Source organism: Haliaeetus albicilla, chromosome 5 (assembly GCF_947461875.1).
Source record: "Haliaeetus albicilla chromosome 5, bHalAlb1.1, whole genome shotgun sequence".
Lineage (NCBI taxonomy): Eukaryota > Metazoa > Chordata > Aves > Accipitriformes > Accipitridae > Haliaeetus > Haliaeetus albicilla.
Genome location: NC_091487.1, coordinates 41,893,833 through 41,910,264, shown reverse-complemented (window position 1 = coordinate 41,910,264; position 16,432 = coordinate 41,893,833). Strand labels below are relative to the sequence as shown.

At 41.4% G+C, this 16,432-nt stretch overlaps 1 protein-coding gene across 1 annotated transcript in view; it reads right to left on the bottom strand.

Moving 5' to 3' along the window:
- The window catches only part of SPTBN5 (spectrin beta, non-erythrocytic 5), a 98,706-nt gene that overhangs the window by 79,067 nt on the left and 3,207 nt on the right, over positions 1 to 16,432 (bottom strand). The window contains exons 3-15 of the mRNA XM_009919538.2: positions 15,392 to 15,511; positions 14,417 to 14,574; positions 13,325 to 13,553; positions 10,303 to 10,934; positions 9,173 to 9,311; positions 7,515 to 7,747; positions 6,920 to 7,073; positions 5,826 to 6,026; positions 4,444 to 4,650; positions 3,077 to 3,268; positions 2,213 to 2,365; positions 1,538 to 1,668; positions 64 to 315 (exon numbers count right to left, since the gene is read on the bottom strand). Of these exons, the coding sequence (XP_009917840.2) occupies positions 64 to 315; positions 1,538 to 1,668; positions 2,213 to 2,365; positions 3,077 to 3,268; positions 4,444 to 4,650; positions 5,826 to 6,026; positions 6,920 to 7,073; positions 7,515 to 7,747; positions 9,173 to 9,311; positions 10,303 to 10,934; positions 13,325 to 13,553; positions 14,417 to 14,574; positions 15,392 to 15,511 (2,801 nt within the window). The remainder of the gene's footprint in view (positions 1 to 63; positions 316 to 1,537; positions 1,669 to 2,212; positions 2,366 to 3,076; positions 3,269 to 4,443; positions 4,651 to 5,825; positions 6,027 to 6,919; positions 7,074 to 7,514; positions 7,748 to 9,172; positions 9,312 to 10,302; positions 10,935 to 13,324; positions 13,554 to 14,416; positions 14,575 to 15,391; positions 15,512 to 16,432) is intronic.

Below are 16,432 nucleotides of genomic sequence, written 5' to 3'. Positions count from 1 at the left end.
TAATTTACAATATTATCTTAGGGAACTAGCAAAGAATATGGAAACAAAAAGCAGGTTCCTTACGATTTTGCAACACTCCTCAAGTATTCAATTTTCCTCTCTATCACCAGGACCTCTCTCTCAACTGTAGACAGTTTGCGCTTGTCTGACTCCAGCCCAGCAGGTGAGTTCCCTGGTTCCAGATCCCTGAGTTGGACCATCTTGTCTTGCAGTAGCACTCCTATGCTCTGACAGTCCTGAAGAAATGTCCTCACATCAGCCACCCCAATCAGCTCAGAGCCCTTCTCGTCCTTCAGAGCTTCCATGCGTTCCCACCTTGGAGAGAGATAACCCGATTACTTGCATCTAGCCTCAGGCACTACCCCAAAACTTACCTTCACCTAGAGAGCAGGTTCAATTTACAGCCTTCATTATACACGAGCTATATCCCTTTTCTATTCAGAAAAAGTCTTGTATAAAGATTTCATCAGGACTTAAGTGGGCTGAAGGGGTGAACAGTAGCATGCCCCTGCAACCTCAAAAGTTCATCTCAGTGCCATGTCAAGCAAGGGGACCCTGCTCAGGTGACCAGAACACACTGGACACGATGCCAATAAACAACAGTAGTCAAAATCAGGACCCAGCTGTGCCTCTTAGTTCCAGCTGGGTGGTACCAAGAGTACGTACACAACAGGTACTAAACATACTTTGTGAAGTCAAACAGGATTTGATGTTCCTTTCAATATTTGTGAAGGGCACCCTCACCCTGATGTTCAAGTAACCAAATCAGCTGCTGCAGTGCAGTACAGAGAGAACTGCTCTGAATCCATCGCCACCACCTGTGGGTGGATTCACATTGTGCTTTAACACACGTACACGAATTGCTGCAGTTTAAGTATCTCGGTGTCAGGGGTCTACAAGCACCCCCCAGTCCTGGAGGCATGACGCCAGCCTCAGGGCCAGCCTAGAGCCAGCGCAGCTGAGGGCTGCCCCCTTCCCACTGGTGACAGTGGGGATAGGCTGCCAGGCAGCTCTGAGGATTGGGACTCAACTCTGGCCCTGGCTGCCATCCCAGGCCTGCCCTGCTCGCCTCCCTGTGGGACAGGCCCTGCATGCTGAGGCCCCTCTGCCCATGCTGGCTGTCCATCCCAAAGGGAGCAGGCGACCCTCGCTGCCCCTTGACAGTCTGGCCCAGGCCCAGGCCTCACACCAAAAACAGGCTTCCCGGCCAGGTTGCAGCCCTGGCCCCTCGCCACAGACTAGTCGGGCCATGGGGACTATGGGCTGCCCTCCCACCTGCCCTTTTCCCTGGCTGGGGCAGTGGGACAGGCCCCGGCTGCGAGGCCCAGCCCAGGCCCCAGTCTCTGTCTGGTGGCAACAGTCGCCCCTGAATACAGCAAACTTCAGCCACACATAAAAACCTCCCCTCAGGCCAATTCTGGGAGTTAAAAATCTCTTAGATGGGTAATCTCTCAGTGTAGTCTAGATCGGGTGTGAAAGGTCAGCTCTCCAACTGCCCCCATGAGATAGTCCTTTGTTTTATCGGTAGCACCTTTACCTGCTGTTGATGTCTTTCAGCCAAATCTGGATCTCAGAATATTTGCTGATACTGATCTTTCCATATTTAACCGCTAAGTTTTCAATATCTCCCAGCTGGCTTTTGCCTGCAGCCAGTTCCATTAAAAAGCTCTAAAACAGAAAATATACAAGAATGCAGAACTTGAGGTTTTTCCATTTCTGTGGACACGATTCTCAATAATCTGTCATATCCACTCATGTCCGACTTTCAGAGTTGGCTTCTCCATTTACCTGTCTGCTGGCCACCATACACACCTGCACATGTAGTTCCCCTATAGCCCTCCTGACCTCCCCTGGTGTGCACGCTCTGCCTATGCACGTATGTCCCACTCCACCGGGATGCAAGTGCACTGCAGGATTTTTTCATCATCTGACATTCTTCTTCAAGTGGGTTAAGACAAATAACAAACAGAGTCCTCTTATACCATGATATTTGTACATAATTCCATGTTGACAGGAGAAGTTAAAGGGACATAATTACATCAGCTTCAATGAGCTTGGCACAGTCTATACAAAAGAAGCATCTGATCTATGCATGACTCTGTAAGTTGAAAAGAATTAATGGACTCTCAAAACTTCATTTCTCAACTTCATCTATTCTCCCAAGATCAATCTGATTTAAAAGATGTCATCTGTGAGCAGGGTAAAGAGGTACCTGATATTTCTGCTGCATGATCTCCACATTGTCTGCTTGAGGCTGAAGAGTCCGGAAGATGTTCTCTTTATCTTTCATCCATGACTGAAATTCTTTGCAAGAGCTACAGAAGCGGTAATATCCAATCATGTCCTCCAGAGCCTTTTTTCTGTCCTGTGAAACAGGTGAAGACTTAAGTATTGTTGTAATAACTCCTTGCTGCTTGAAGGAAAAAAAAAAAAATCCTTGCATTTAAACTACAGTACACAGGTGGTAGCTTAGTAGTTTTGCCAGACACTGCTGAAAGAGAACAGAACATGTTGCCTTAAGATCACAATACTTCTTCCCAGAGCAATAGTGGTTTAAAAGCCTAAAAGAAGCAGTTGGAGACTGCTCAGCCCCTGACAGGCAGCAAGGCTGCTGTGCTGCTTACTACTGCTGACTGAAGATTTACCTCAGTAATCTCAGGAATATGTAAAATGACATGTTTTTGTTGGTTCTTAGGGCAGGATTGTGGCAGGTGGGGGTGAAAAGTAATAAATGGAGAAAGTAGATTATGGTCCTTTATTTTTTCTGGTAGCAGGTAAGAGAGCCCAAAGATTTTGGACCTGCAGCAAGCAAACATGGGGGGCGGGGGAATTACACAAAAGAATCCGCTCTTCATAAAGTAGAAACACTAGAATGTAAATAGGAAGTTTGCCAGTATAAATTGTGTTTTGATACAAAACTTCAATGATAATCAATGATACTCTCAAGCCTTGAAGTCCCACAGGACTTCACAGGATTGAGGAACATTATTAAACTGAAAAGCAGAAGCCAGCACAGCACTTAACCTCACTTCGCATTCCTTTGGACTTGACTATCCCACTGGAGGGGATACTATACCTCAGCCATGCTCTGTAGATTTTTGTAAAGTGAATCTATTTCATCTTGGGTCTTCCAGATGTTCTCTGGAAGAAAATGAACATCTGGGCTGGAGGTTCCAGGGAACGCAGTTTCAGATGTTGCCCAGGTTCGACTGAATGGTAGCTTAGCTGTCTTTTGATATAAGTCACTTGGGGCTTCCGTCTTCACTGTCTGTTAAGTAAAATTTAACAGAATCAATGGATGAGTATTTCTGATTGGATAAAAATTTCACATGGAAAGAAAATTTTGACTTGCTATTTCAAATCACAGCATCCTGACCCTTTAAACAAAACATTTCCAGTATTTGTTTGAATCTGTTTCCTTTGTTTTATTCTGAAAGAATGAACCAAATAACTGAAAAACATTTTAGTTTTGTTTAAAAGAAGAAGTTTCATTTAGCTCATTTTAAAATATTTTGATTCAGTAAAAATTCTCATTTTGTGCCCACATCAAAGTTGTTTGTTTTTTTTTTTTAATTTTTAAAATTGCCATCAAACCAAGGAATTGACTGTGCTCACAGTTCTGTTTGTGATGATGTTTTAGTACCTGAACATTTCCAGTTTCAAAGCCTACAAGTGTCCTAGTGAATAAATGCTTTTATTTGCACATCGATACCATCTTGTCACATGCTTTTTCATGTTTAATAACAAAGCAATACAATTTTTGTTCTAATAAAAATTAATGTTGGAATGATGAGGTAAAGGAAAGACCTAAAGTGGTGCTTGTAGCTCTCAAACTGGTTTGGCTAAACATTGAGTGATCATAGAAGTCTGAAATAAGCAAGCTATGAAATATGCCATTCATCTCCCCTGATTTCTGTTGTCAAATGAGCTGATATCAGGTCAAAAGTTCCCTTTCTAGTCAGTGAAAAAGAAGGGCATCTGCAAAGGTTGACTTCTTCCCATGTGCCTTAAACATCCATCCTGGGATGCTATGAATTTCTCCTGGAGCTGTGGGATGGTTCATCACTACATTAGGATGCAGAATTTGTAAAGATGTTTAGATTAAATGTCTGCTTTTTAAAGCTGATTGAAATTAGTAAGGTTATGAGAATAAAGGGTGAGAAGGTTTTTGTGAGGAGCAGTAGAGGGAACTAATGTAGATGAATGTATTTCTAATATTTCACAGAACACTAACTAGGTGGGCTACGAATGGCCAATGAACAACTTTGTCATCTAAAAATTTGCCTCAATTCTAATTAAAAATTTCTTCTAAATTAAAAAAATGCTATTGTTTACGTCATTTAGAATATTCTACTCTGGCAAAATAAAAGTATTTTACATAATTAAAAAAACATTTAATTTACATTCTTCAACAAAATGTGACACAACCCCTTGTCTACTTACTGCAGCTGGAGCTTGCTCTGCTGCAATGTCAGCCTGCTCTTTCAGGCGTCTCATCTCAGAGGAGTAGGCTGCAATCTCCTTCTCCAGGCGCAAGTGACGATGCAACAGTGCTTCAGCACTCGATTCGTCTTTTCCATAGTCCTTGCTGGCCAGAAGGGGCTGCCTTTCTCGCAACCATGAATTTGCTTCATCGATGTCAGCAAAGTACTGAAGGAACACAGGGAAGAAAACACTTGGTTTCATCCTGGAGGTATTATATCCAGCTCCTTCCTCTTTTGAAAATTATGAATAAGGACAAACGCCATTAGATCTGTAGCTATAAGGTTACTTCCAGGTGTTGTGAAAACTATGAACAAGATAGCTCTAAATCTGTGATGTATTTCATGATCACATCAAACACAGGTAATTCACAGAATCACAGTTAGTAAACAGATTCAAGGATTGCCTATATAACTCTTGAAAACCTCCTAACTAACTAAAACTTTATGGTGCTTAATAGCAGCAGTAAAAGGAACCCAAAATGTACAATGTTGGTAGGCACCATGTAATTCCAACAGATATTTTCTAAAGGTTCTAAGGAATGGTCCAACAACGAACAATGAACTAGGTCTACAACAAAAGCTTTCTCCTTTTTTCCAGAATTTGCAGTCTGCCTGGATATGGTTGTAAAAAAGCAAAACAAGATTTTGAGATACAGAATAAAAGTACAACAGAAAAAAAAGAAAACCCATAGTAGTGAAGGAAAAAGAACTAAAACACCATAATGATGTTAAACTTACTAGACAGAAGAGGTAATTTAGACTTTGTCAAGAACAAAGCTGTTAAGTTTTGTTCAAGTGTCTCATGGAAACAAAAGACTGAGCAAAAAACTTACAAAAGGGAGAATAAGAATACCTGAGATAATGTTATGTGATTTGTGAATGCTGCTTTTATAAGAGCTCTTTATTTACAGATGTGTGAATGTCTGTAGGTGTAAAAGTGTAGATCAGAATGGCAGGGTCAAATATTTCCCTGGCTTTGGGAAGTTCATGGTTGATCCAAGTCTTAAGGCATGTTTCTTTCATTGTTGGTTTTGGGGTTTTTTTTTCAGGGTAGAAAAATGTCACACAGCTACCTACATCCCACCCTCAAAAAAGACTGCATCAGCACTATTATGTGAGCTATTTCGTTTAGCATTTTTAACTTAGAGCAACTCCCAGCTGCTCAAATCTTCTGCCTGGCTGGCTTGCAGGAGGGTTGAGACTTTGCTGCCAGAGATCTTTTTGAAGACAACACTTGAAGGCATCCTGCCACTGTTGCCCTGCACGTGGGGGCATGGGGCAGAACTGAGCCACATCTGTGTCCCCCATACCAGACACCACAGCAGAGAGAGCCCTGCTTACCTGTTTGATGAGAGCTGCTGCCTGCAGGCGGCTTTTGCGATCAGCCACCTCATCTTGGAGCTGCTGCCACAACTTTTGGAGGTTGTCTGTCTGCCTCAGAATGTCCTCCTGGCGCACAAGGTTCTTCTGGCTCAGCTCCCAGCCCCTCCTCATCACATCTGCACATATGGCCCTGTGGGAATTGCACTCTGCTTCGAGAGCCTAGCGGAAGGATAGGAGACATGTCAGCACAACTCACTCCCCACCAGCTGAGAGCGAAGAGGGGGTCCTATTCTCTACTACTGTATTACATATGTTTCCAAGAGCCCTGTGTCTTATCCATGCCTATGACTTTTCACTGAGCCCTGAGATGATTGCCCCTTGGCTCCACGCACACAAGTTACTGTCCTACTTTTTGCCTTTAATGTGAAGATTGTTATGCAGTCTTCTCTGAAGGAGATACTTGTTTGTCATCCACCAGTTCAGCTGTCTTATACCTTCCAGAAGCAACAAATACACAAACAGATGCACACAAATGTATATTAAAATTACAGAAGAGGCTCCTGTTTCACTTTTTCTCAAGTCCACAGGTCTCTTCACTTGTTCACAGTGATTCTTTGCCATAAGAAGGCACTAGGTCATATAGCTAAACTTCTGATATTAGTCCACAGCAAGCTCTTAGGGAACGTGCTAACAGATTTGTAAGCTCACACAGTGTTATCCATCCTGCCTGCTGCTATCTGTCTTCTTTTCACCATCTCTTACCTCCCCAACATCTCTCTTGGCCAGCAAAGGTAGGTGGGAAAAACAAAAACTAGCAACCTTTTCTCCCTTCCATCTAAAGTGAGCTAATACAGAGCCCAGTGTCTTCACTAGAAGCTGCACTTCTAGTCTAGTATGAAGCGTATTCCTTCTCTACACTTTCTTTGCCCTCTTGGGAAAAAAAACCCTACCCTATACTTTTTTTTAAAGTTCCAAACAGTAGTCATTACACTTGAGATAACAAGCGGTTGACAGCTTGCTTGTAAGTGCTGCACTGACTGAACTGAAGGACATAGATGTTCTAATATTTTGCTATAATACAAAGACAAGGCACCACCAGCAAAGTAAGATACCTTATGCTTCTGAATAGAGGCTGTAATCTGGCTGACATCTTTCCCTAATGTTGTCGTTCTTGCTATCTTCCATTTTTCAGAGATCCACGATTCTTCCTCTTTGCAGTCACGGAAGAATTCAAAAAGCTTCAAAGCCTCTTCTAGTTGAGATTTTCTGAAACAAAGAAACAAGCAGTATATCTCAGTCAGAACTAGGATCCCATGGAGACAATGGTAGCATAATCAAAGGAGAATTTAGAAAATTCAGAATTTGAATGCCTTTAATTTCTCTTTGTCATAGACTAATTTTTTCATGGAAGAAGACAAAGGACACAAAATTATATTTCTCTTTTCCTCTAGGAGATGAGGAGATATCCACATGCTATTCAGACTTCACATACAGCAAGTCATAATAAATGCTGAGAATGAAGCTATTCATCTATGAAAGCCAGTGATCTCTTTCAGTCAACTGCAATCAAGACACTCAAGTTGCTTGTGTTATGTCTCTATAAATGAAGAAATGAAAAATGTCAAATGCTGGGAAGGTGTTTCTTCTGATTAAGGGAGTGATTGGCCATCCTAATCAGGAAGAACAGAGCCATAAGCACAGCCCTACCGTGACTTGCTCAGAGCTGTAAGGTTCTGATACAGCTGACGAAGCATTTGAACTTTTGCATAAAGCACTTCTGGTTTAACTGTGCTGTCCTTGCTGATTTCTGCTGTCCTCTGGGTGATGTGTGTCAATCTATCATCATAGGAAGAGATCTGCGAGTCAACCAAGTTGTGCTTCTGCAACAAATCTACTACTTCTAGAAGCTGCTTCCCACAGTCCTGGGAATTCACTAGCACCTGCAAACAAAACAAAAGACATTGGCAGAGAATGCATCCAGGGGCTCAGTACAAAGAAATCAGTTGAAAGGTTCCTGTTGACTCTCATAGCTTCTAAACGTAAAAGAATGGTATCAGCTAGGTAAAGCTGAAAAGCTACCTAATTAGAGTAATCATACTTTTCTTTCAATTTCACAAGCTAATGGCAACAATCCAGAGTTTCTACCTACTGCAGTGCAAGTAATGGTCTCTTCAAATAAGCATCTGTTTTCTCACCTAAGTTATTTTTACTGATTAAGCACTCAAGGTCTCAGAATTCATAGGTGCAAGGAATAGCCCTTTGCTATACACTCATCTGTAGGCAGACTGATTCACAGTCTGTGTTTGGAGAATTCTACAATACTCCATTTCATGGTATGATTGGACTGCAATGTTTCTTTGTTTCAGGAACTTACTTGCCTTTGCTATCTAAATAATGAAAGTAAGTACTTCATAGCATTTAAATGGTGGCTGATGAAGGTACCAAGTGCTTAAAAGTCTGTCTTCTTTCTAATTGTTATCAATGTATACCATTATTAATCCTATTGTAGGATGTTATCTTTCATTACTAATCTTCTCCCATATCCTCAGGCTATCCTGGTTCCAACATTACCATCATTAGGTGTTCTTTGCTTACTAACACTAGGACAGAAAGATTCATAACTTACAGAGCTCTTATCTTTAATTTGAAATTCACAACTTCATATAACATGATGACTCTTTCAACTTAGGTACAAGGCAACCTGTAGTCGTAAGGATTTTTTTGTCTTTAAATAAGACAAGGCAAGACCAAAGAATGTATATATACTTCCTGCTATTACAAAATCAATATGAAACCAGTTATTTCGTATGCTAAAAAGAAGACTTTGGGCTCTGACATTCTGGTAACACTTGGAAATTCTTGCTAAAAGCAATCACTGTGCATTTATAATGGAACTTTTCTCTCTCACAAGTTTAGATACTTGAAAGCCAGACATATGCCTGAGCTAGTCGCCACCTGTATAATCACTGGAGTACTTTCAGAAGGTAATTAAGAAGAATTATGTGGAATGGGAACAGGAGGCTGTTTTATTCCCCTTTTGCTTTTACACTTCTAAATTTAAGTGATATTATTTCCCATCTTTATTTTACTCCATAACTTGAACCTGTAATGCACTCCCTGTAATACCATACCTGGCTTTCTGATTAGGGAGAGCCCCTGTAGCAAAGCCTGTTTTTTCTCATGTAGTTACCTGCAATGATGAACTGAAATGCAGTTAGGCATCTAAGTAAAAATGGTGTGTTTTTTCTAAAGGTGATAGACTTATCCTCTGTTGGCACCAGGCAGTCCTTAGAACATGGCAGGGGGGGTTAGGGACACACACTGGTAGCAGTGCAAGCTGTGTGCTGGTGGAGAGGGCTCAGTACCTGCAGCTCTTTCAGCTCCTCTGTAATGGCATCGATGTCCCTCAGAAGGACCAGAATTTCCTGCATGGTACCCAGGGACTGTTGTCGTCTCTGCAGCTGATCCAGAAGATCCTGCCATTGCTTTGAAATGCTGTTTTGCCTACAAAGGAAGGGAGAGAAATGACTGATTTGGGCCAAAGACTTTGGGCAGCACTGGGAGATTCCCAGTGCTTGCAGATTTAGGGGAGCTAAAGGAACACACACAACTCTTGCCACTAGTGCAAGAGGACAGACCACGACCACAAAACAAGTCAAAGCAATGTTGTTCTCCAATTAGCGTGATCACGGAGAGGAATTTTGACTAGCACATCAACTGTCATTGACTTTTATTAATTCAGACATTGTTTTTTATGGATCCTCATACCTGACATCCTACATTGCTTTCATTTGATACAATGGAAAGGCTTGGGAAAAAAAGTAGTCATCTTTAAATGGCTGCTTAAAGTAAAAAATTAATCTAAACCATATCATGAGTCACAATCTGATCTCATAAAGAGTTCGGTTTACTCTTTTATAACTGGTTTTCTTACTTTTCCCACAGGTTTCTGATTTTGTCTGAACTTAGAAAAACATTGAAATACCACAAGAGAAGTTATTTCTATGGCATTCTTAGCCATTCTCAAATCAGGCTATATTGATAATCAGAGAAGTCATAATTTCTCAAGATTTGCTCCAAACTGGAATCAATCTGAGAAGACTTTGTGCCTTAACTAATCTGTATCTCCCCAAACTACACACTGAAAAAGAAATGTGTTGATTTGGAAAAAAAAAATTATCCTTCTAAGCATTTTTTATGGAAGATAGAATTTTTGCCAGAACAAGTATTTTCATATATAATGAAAATATCTTAAAACTATTTTTCACCAGAAATCAGTCTCAGGGTTTGACCATTCAAGAAAAAAAATTTTAAAGAAGATGAAGCATTTGTCCTATCTGTTAAAACTGTTCACAGGTAGAAGAAATTCCTGCTGGTTCTACTCATGAGGAGCAGAGCTATGATTCATAGCTACAATTCATTTTCTTCCACCACACCACAGAATTTCAACTAATTACAACCTCCATCACTACACTGTCTCATGACTGTCACTCACTTCTTCACAATTTGATCTTTGCCATGATAGTTCTCCTGGCTGATGACTGTGGCCATTTCGTCCAAAGCTGTGAACCGTTCCCTCCTGGGAAGTACATCTGCCACAATGGCTTCCAGCTTCTTACTGGCAGCTTCCATCCTGTCTGCGCTCTCCGGCCAGAAGTCCTGCTTCCCAATCACTTTCCTCATGTCTTCCAAGTAGGACTCACGCAGGGCTGCCTTCTTCAGGAACCTCTGGGCTAACTGTTCCAGCCTTTCTAGCCTCAGCATCTCCTCCTGCAGTGCTTTTCCCCGGCTGTGCTCTGCCTTTTCCAGGATAATCCAGTGCTTTTCCACATCCTGCAGTGTCTTCCCCTCTGGGGGCAAGTATGGCCGTTGGTTGTTGGCTCTTTGCTTGGTCCTGATGTTGAAGAGATGAGCTTCAATCATGCCCTTCTCTTGATATTTGGGGGGTTTCTCCACAGTGCGGAAGGTCTTGAAGTTGGCCATGAAGAGCCACATTTCCTGAAGAGAGTTGGGGAAGTGACGATCATCCAGTTCTTTCACCTTCTGTTTAATCCATTTCAGGAGGTCAGAGACCATCTGCTCATATAGAAGCTTCAAGTCATCTATCTCCTTCAGGAAGAACACGATCTGTGATGGGAATATGAAGTTACAAGCCACATAAGAAGCAGAATGAAGCAAGGTGGGTGAACAGAAAAGAAAACATCTTCATAAACCAAGCTTAGGATTCAAATAGTTGAACACGTGTCAGGAAAATAGTATTTAACAAGCAGGTTGCCACAGTCATCACATTTTATACCAACGTGGTGATAGCTGTCACTTCTGAGGCCAGGTGAAATCCTAGAATAACCTTCCATAAAACACAGATAAATAATTACTAATTTTCCAAGTCCAGGACATTTATCTGTTTCATTTGTGGTCTGACCTGCCTTTATTTCAAGTTCAGGTAAACACTGGAACAAACATTTAGAATGAAATCCATGACAAAATAAGAAGTGTTAGAATGAAATCATTCTTTCTTTCCATTTTACATTTTTTTCCATCTTTGCCTTTTTACTTTGCATTATATTTTTTCCTTGCCCTAACTCAGTAGCCCTCCTGCAGATGTCAGGTTTAATGCCGAACAATGTTGTCTGCCGCTATCATTCCCCTGAGCCCGCCTGCTCCAGCCAGGCAGATTAGTAAGGGAGGTGGCACTGAGCAAAGACCCAATCCCTGCAAGTGGTAATCTGCTTTTACCTACCAGAAAGCACACTTGGCAATGAATAAGTGTCACAGTGTTGGAAGAGGAGTAAAACAGCACCAACCTTTAGTGCAGGAAAAGCAGCCCGTGACATCAGGGCTCCCTTCTGTATTTTCTGCCATCGTACCCAGTTCTCGCTGAAAGATCCTAGCAAATGCATGGTCACCTCAACATGGGAGGGGGAAAGGAGATTCACCTCTGCAAGCTGATTCTCGCTGCCATCCTGGTCACACACTTAGTCTGAACTCAAAGGCTTCCTTGACACATTCAGGCTTCCCTCCTCAATCCTATTAGTAAATTCAGAGCTGCCTATTTGAGGGGACTAAGGACATGAAGAGATTAATATCTGTTTTGTTCTCCTTCTGAATGTCTGTGTGTGTCAGAAATGCAGGAAGACAGGCTAAAAATAGGGTAGGAGGCAAAGAGAGAAAAAGAAGGTAAGTGGAAAGAGAGAAAAGAAAGAATAAATATACCCATACAAAATTGAAAAAACAGTGGAGTACAACAAGAGCTGAAAAAGGACAGAGTGAGAAATACTCTTTCTGTTTTTTCCCATAACGTAGAAGTTATGGCCTATTCGATCCTTGTAGTTCCTCTAATCCATGCTTGCTGACTCAAGGACTATTTCAGGTTTATCAGAAGAAAAATAATGTCTCCTGGCCAAAATTCAGCAACTCACGTGTAGACCAGTCAAATCCTACTGCCCACTTGCCTCAATGATGCTGAGTCTTTGTTTGACCGAATTCCAGGTCCTGCTCTCATCTAACGCTTCTTCTCTTCAGAGAATGTCACTGTTACTTATACATGTTTCAGGATCATCTTGTTCTTGTCCCAGACCACTTTGTTAGCTGAGCAAACCCTGCTTTGCAACAGCTTTTCACCTTGCCACCACCAGGGAAGGCTTAGTTTGGATTTTTGTGCTTCCCATTGAGCAATATATTCCCCCTCTCAACTGCACAGGCAGTTCCCTGAGTCCAGATGTTCACATAGAACACATCCTGGGTGTGTAGGTTTTCTGTGGGCTGTTCTGTATCTTTGACAAAACCAGAATAGATTATTCTGAATGTTGAAAAGAAATTCTCCCTAAGGAAAGTGGTCTTCAGTGGAACAGCTACAACATTCCTTCAGTTTTCCATCAACAGGATGCAAGTAGTTTTTAATATAACTCATGATTGTATGCGAGACAAAATATATGTGGAAACTGAAAAAAAATTTTTTTAGCTTTGGGTTTTGTTCCCCCCCCCCCCCCCCCCCCGGAGTGTTTCCCCCTTCTTTTGCACTCCCTTGTTTTTCATGTCTTTTTTTTTTTCCCCCTCCATTTTGCGTTTTGTACCTGACTAAGGAGTTATGAAGAAAGGATGAGGATTTTCACAGGAAATAAAAATCCAAAGTAGTCTCATAGAATAAGGGATCATCTTTCCTATTAAATCAGAAAATCATTGATTAGGTCTGCTTTTGCCTAGCAGTAATCCTCCCAAGACTGATGAGATCTGTATGCCTCAAGCGGCCTTGGAGCCTCATCAGTTCTCAAACAGAAGCTGTGAGGTCAAAAAGGGATTCATTTTCGGTGAGATAAATGCAGTCCCCTTTAGAGATCAGAGAGTCTACAGACACTTCTCAAGATTCAAGTGACAATAAAAGCTATTTCAAATGGCTGTGCCATTTGATTCAGTTCAAATGTCCCGGAAGTTGAACTTGCACAAAAAAAAAACATTTCCAACATAAATTTAGCTTTACGTATTTAACTTTTAACTTCTGAAGATAGCAATGCACTTACTTTGGTAAGACGCTTTTGTATTGTCTGGCCTTGTCTAAGTCTGGAGAAGTAGTGGTAATAGAGTGACACATAAGTCATGATGGATCTCTCATCTGGGTAGGGTACTGCCACATCCTCAGCATCAAGCAGTTTGCTGATTCCTAGCTCTTTCTCAGCAACGTCAAAGGCGTTGTTCAGGTTTTTGATGGGCTGGTCTTGCCGCAGTAAGCTATAGTTGATAAGATCAGGCCTGGGCAAGAAGAACAAAGCGTGGAAAGGAATGTTTATGTTTGTCATAAATTCTTCCAGATTATAAATAATAAACTGTTCGTAAGACTAAGGAATGTGACATTAATGCTGAAATTACTCTGTCTGACGCTGAGCCTCATTCAAGAGCATTGCCCTTGCCTATGTAGCAGGAAGAAAATTGTCCCTTATGAAATTGAAGTATTAGCCCCAGCAAATCTCTGCCCTTCACTTATTTTGCCTCTTCACTGACGGGTGAAAACCAAAGCCCACTAGAGAGACAATTCTGAAAAGGAAGTGAATCCCAGCTGGGAAAGTTACAGGACCCCACCATGGTATGCTGCCAGAAGATGTTAATGGGAGAAGAAATGTTCAAGGTTGTCCCAGGTGGTTTCTCTCTCCTGCCTTGGACTGTTTTCTTCACACTTTTTCAGAGGGCCAGAGAAGGGAGAAAGAAAGAGTCTGAGAGGTTGGTTATTCTGTTACAACTGAACCAGAAGGTATACATGTTCACAAAGTTCATACCACAAAACCAGTCTCTAAAATAATAACTTTTGAAAAAGAGCAATGGGAACGTGACTGAGGGGCTAAGACCAAATAATGGGCAGCATTGTTCAGATGTGTGATATTCCCTTGGAAATTCAATTTTATGCCCAACTAAAGGAACTACCAAGCAGGAGCTTTTGGTCCTTCCTTCCTCAGAGAGAGAATATCCATTTAAGAAAGGAGAGTCTCCAGTGAGAAAGGGCAAAGAGAGAATTTGACAGTTTCTTGACAAATACTTGTAGTTCAGACCCTGGAACAACTTGTGCCAGAGCTAGAAACAGCAATGAGCAACTCCTCCTGAACTGACTCATCAGATCTTACCTGTGAGCATGTATGAGTGCATTGAAGGCCAGCCCATCACTCCAGCTTTTGGAGAAGTCCTTCACATTCACGTTGGAATAGCTGGCAGTTTTATGCTGACACCAGAGTAATAAGGCTTCATTGGCAAATAGAACATCAGCTTTGCCTCCAAATTCTTCCTGTGAAGAGAGCAGGGGAAAGAAAAATCAGTGTGAACAATATATGGAAGTAGAATCAGTGGGTTTACACTTATGTTCCCAAAGATCACTTTGTATTACTTCTGTCCTATTCACAATCCCCTCAAAGTCATGACTTGCAGATTGTATCTGCCATGAAGGTAGAATGATTTAACATGAAAGTAGAAGTTTTTTTTAAAGGAAAAGTGAATTGAATGAACTCAGAAATTATAACATGAAATGCAGGTGTTAAAAAGTTTTAATATATTTCTTTTCTGCAAAGTTTGTAGAAATCAAGTGGAAAGCAAAGCTCAGTTTATCTGCTTCCTTAACTGTGAACTAGAACTCAGAAACAAAATATAATGTATCCAGGTCTAATGTTAGAAATTACTAACTTTGATTTAATAATACCTTTGTAGGATCTTATCTTTCATGTACTCAGAGTACATGTTATATAATTTTAAAAAGAATACTTTTCTTCAGGGAAAGAGCAAAGGAGCAGCATGCAGCTCAAATCTAGAGAGAACTGTCTTCAGAGAAATTCTTCCTGCAGCCAAAAGCCAGTCAAAAGTTTATGGAAGAGAGTGAGGAACATGATTATCCTATCTATCTCCAAGTTACTGTTTTCTGTCTCTTTGAGAAACTATAAAATGGATTAAATTGCTTTTAGAGATTGTTGGTTGAGTAACTGGGTAATATTACGAGATCTACATGATCAAAATGGTCAGGAAACATCATCAAAATGGGCCTTGCCAGCCTGAAACTCTACAAAGTCTCTGAAACACTCTAATCAGGCAAAAAGACAAAGACACTGTTTTACCTTATCAAGTTTGATAGACGAAATCTGAAATCGAAGTATAATGATCCAGATAAGTCCCAGGATTAAGGTTCTGTCACCATCTACGATATTCTCAGGACCAATCACTTTTACCTGTACCTGCTAATAAACCAATATCCATTCAGCATAAAAGTACTCATGTCCAGCTCTCTGAAGGAGATATCTGTGTAACAAGCTGTTATCAAAGAGGGTGTTCAGGCTGTTTTCTTAAGGAAACTGGTTTTACGTGATATCTTCATTTGTCTGTATACCTGCAAGCTCCCATGTTCACCCTAGCTCTCACATGCACCGAGGATGAGTTTCAGCAAAAGCCTGGCAAAGGGATGGTGGTCTCAAAGATTTAAAGTTCCTCTATGGGTTTTGAAAACTGGTGGTCTCAAAGATTTAAAGTTCCTCTATGGGTTTTGAAAACTGGTGGTTAAGGAGAGGGAAGAAACACAATTCAGTGCTCCTTTCCTCCAAAGGAGTGATGGCAGGCCAAACTCAGAGACCATCTCCTCTGTCTGGTCTCCAGCCAGCTAGTCAGCTTCTGGGCTCACCAAACAGTACAAACATCCTACTGAACAAGCCATGACCGTCTTCTCCACTATTACTTGAGCAGCAAGCAGGTTGTAGTACATGCCAACAAGGCAGTATCTCTTCAAGAATTCTGAGCACACTATACTGGCTCCTGCTATCTGCATGGTCCCCTCTCTGGAGGCTGGACTCATGTGACAAGTGATGGTTGGCTGGTCCGGTTGGCAGAGCCTGGATGTGCACGTACCACTGGGCTTTACACGGTGTGTACCCTTAGCAGGCATATGTTAGATGGAGCCCTGTGCTGTATTGCATTCGTTTTGTAATTAGCAAAAATCCAGACATTATATACTTTCCCACGTCTACTGCAATGAAACCCTTCTGCTCCTTTGGAATTCATAGCACAGAGTTTTGCGTGATGATTTTCCAGAGAGGTCTACAGTAAAATGTTTGCTTGGAAAAGAAAAAAAACCTACATACTAATTTGTAGCTGAAATGAGGATGCAC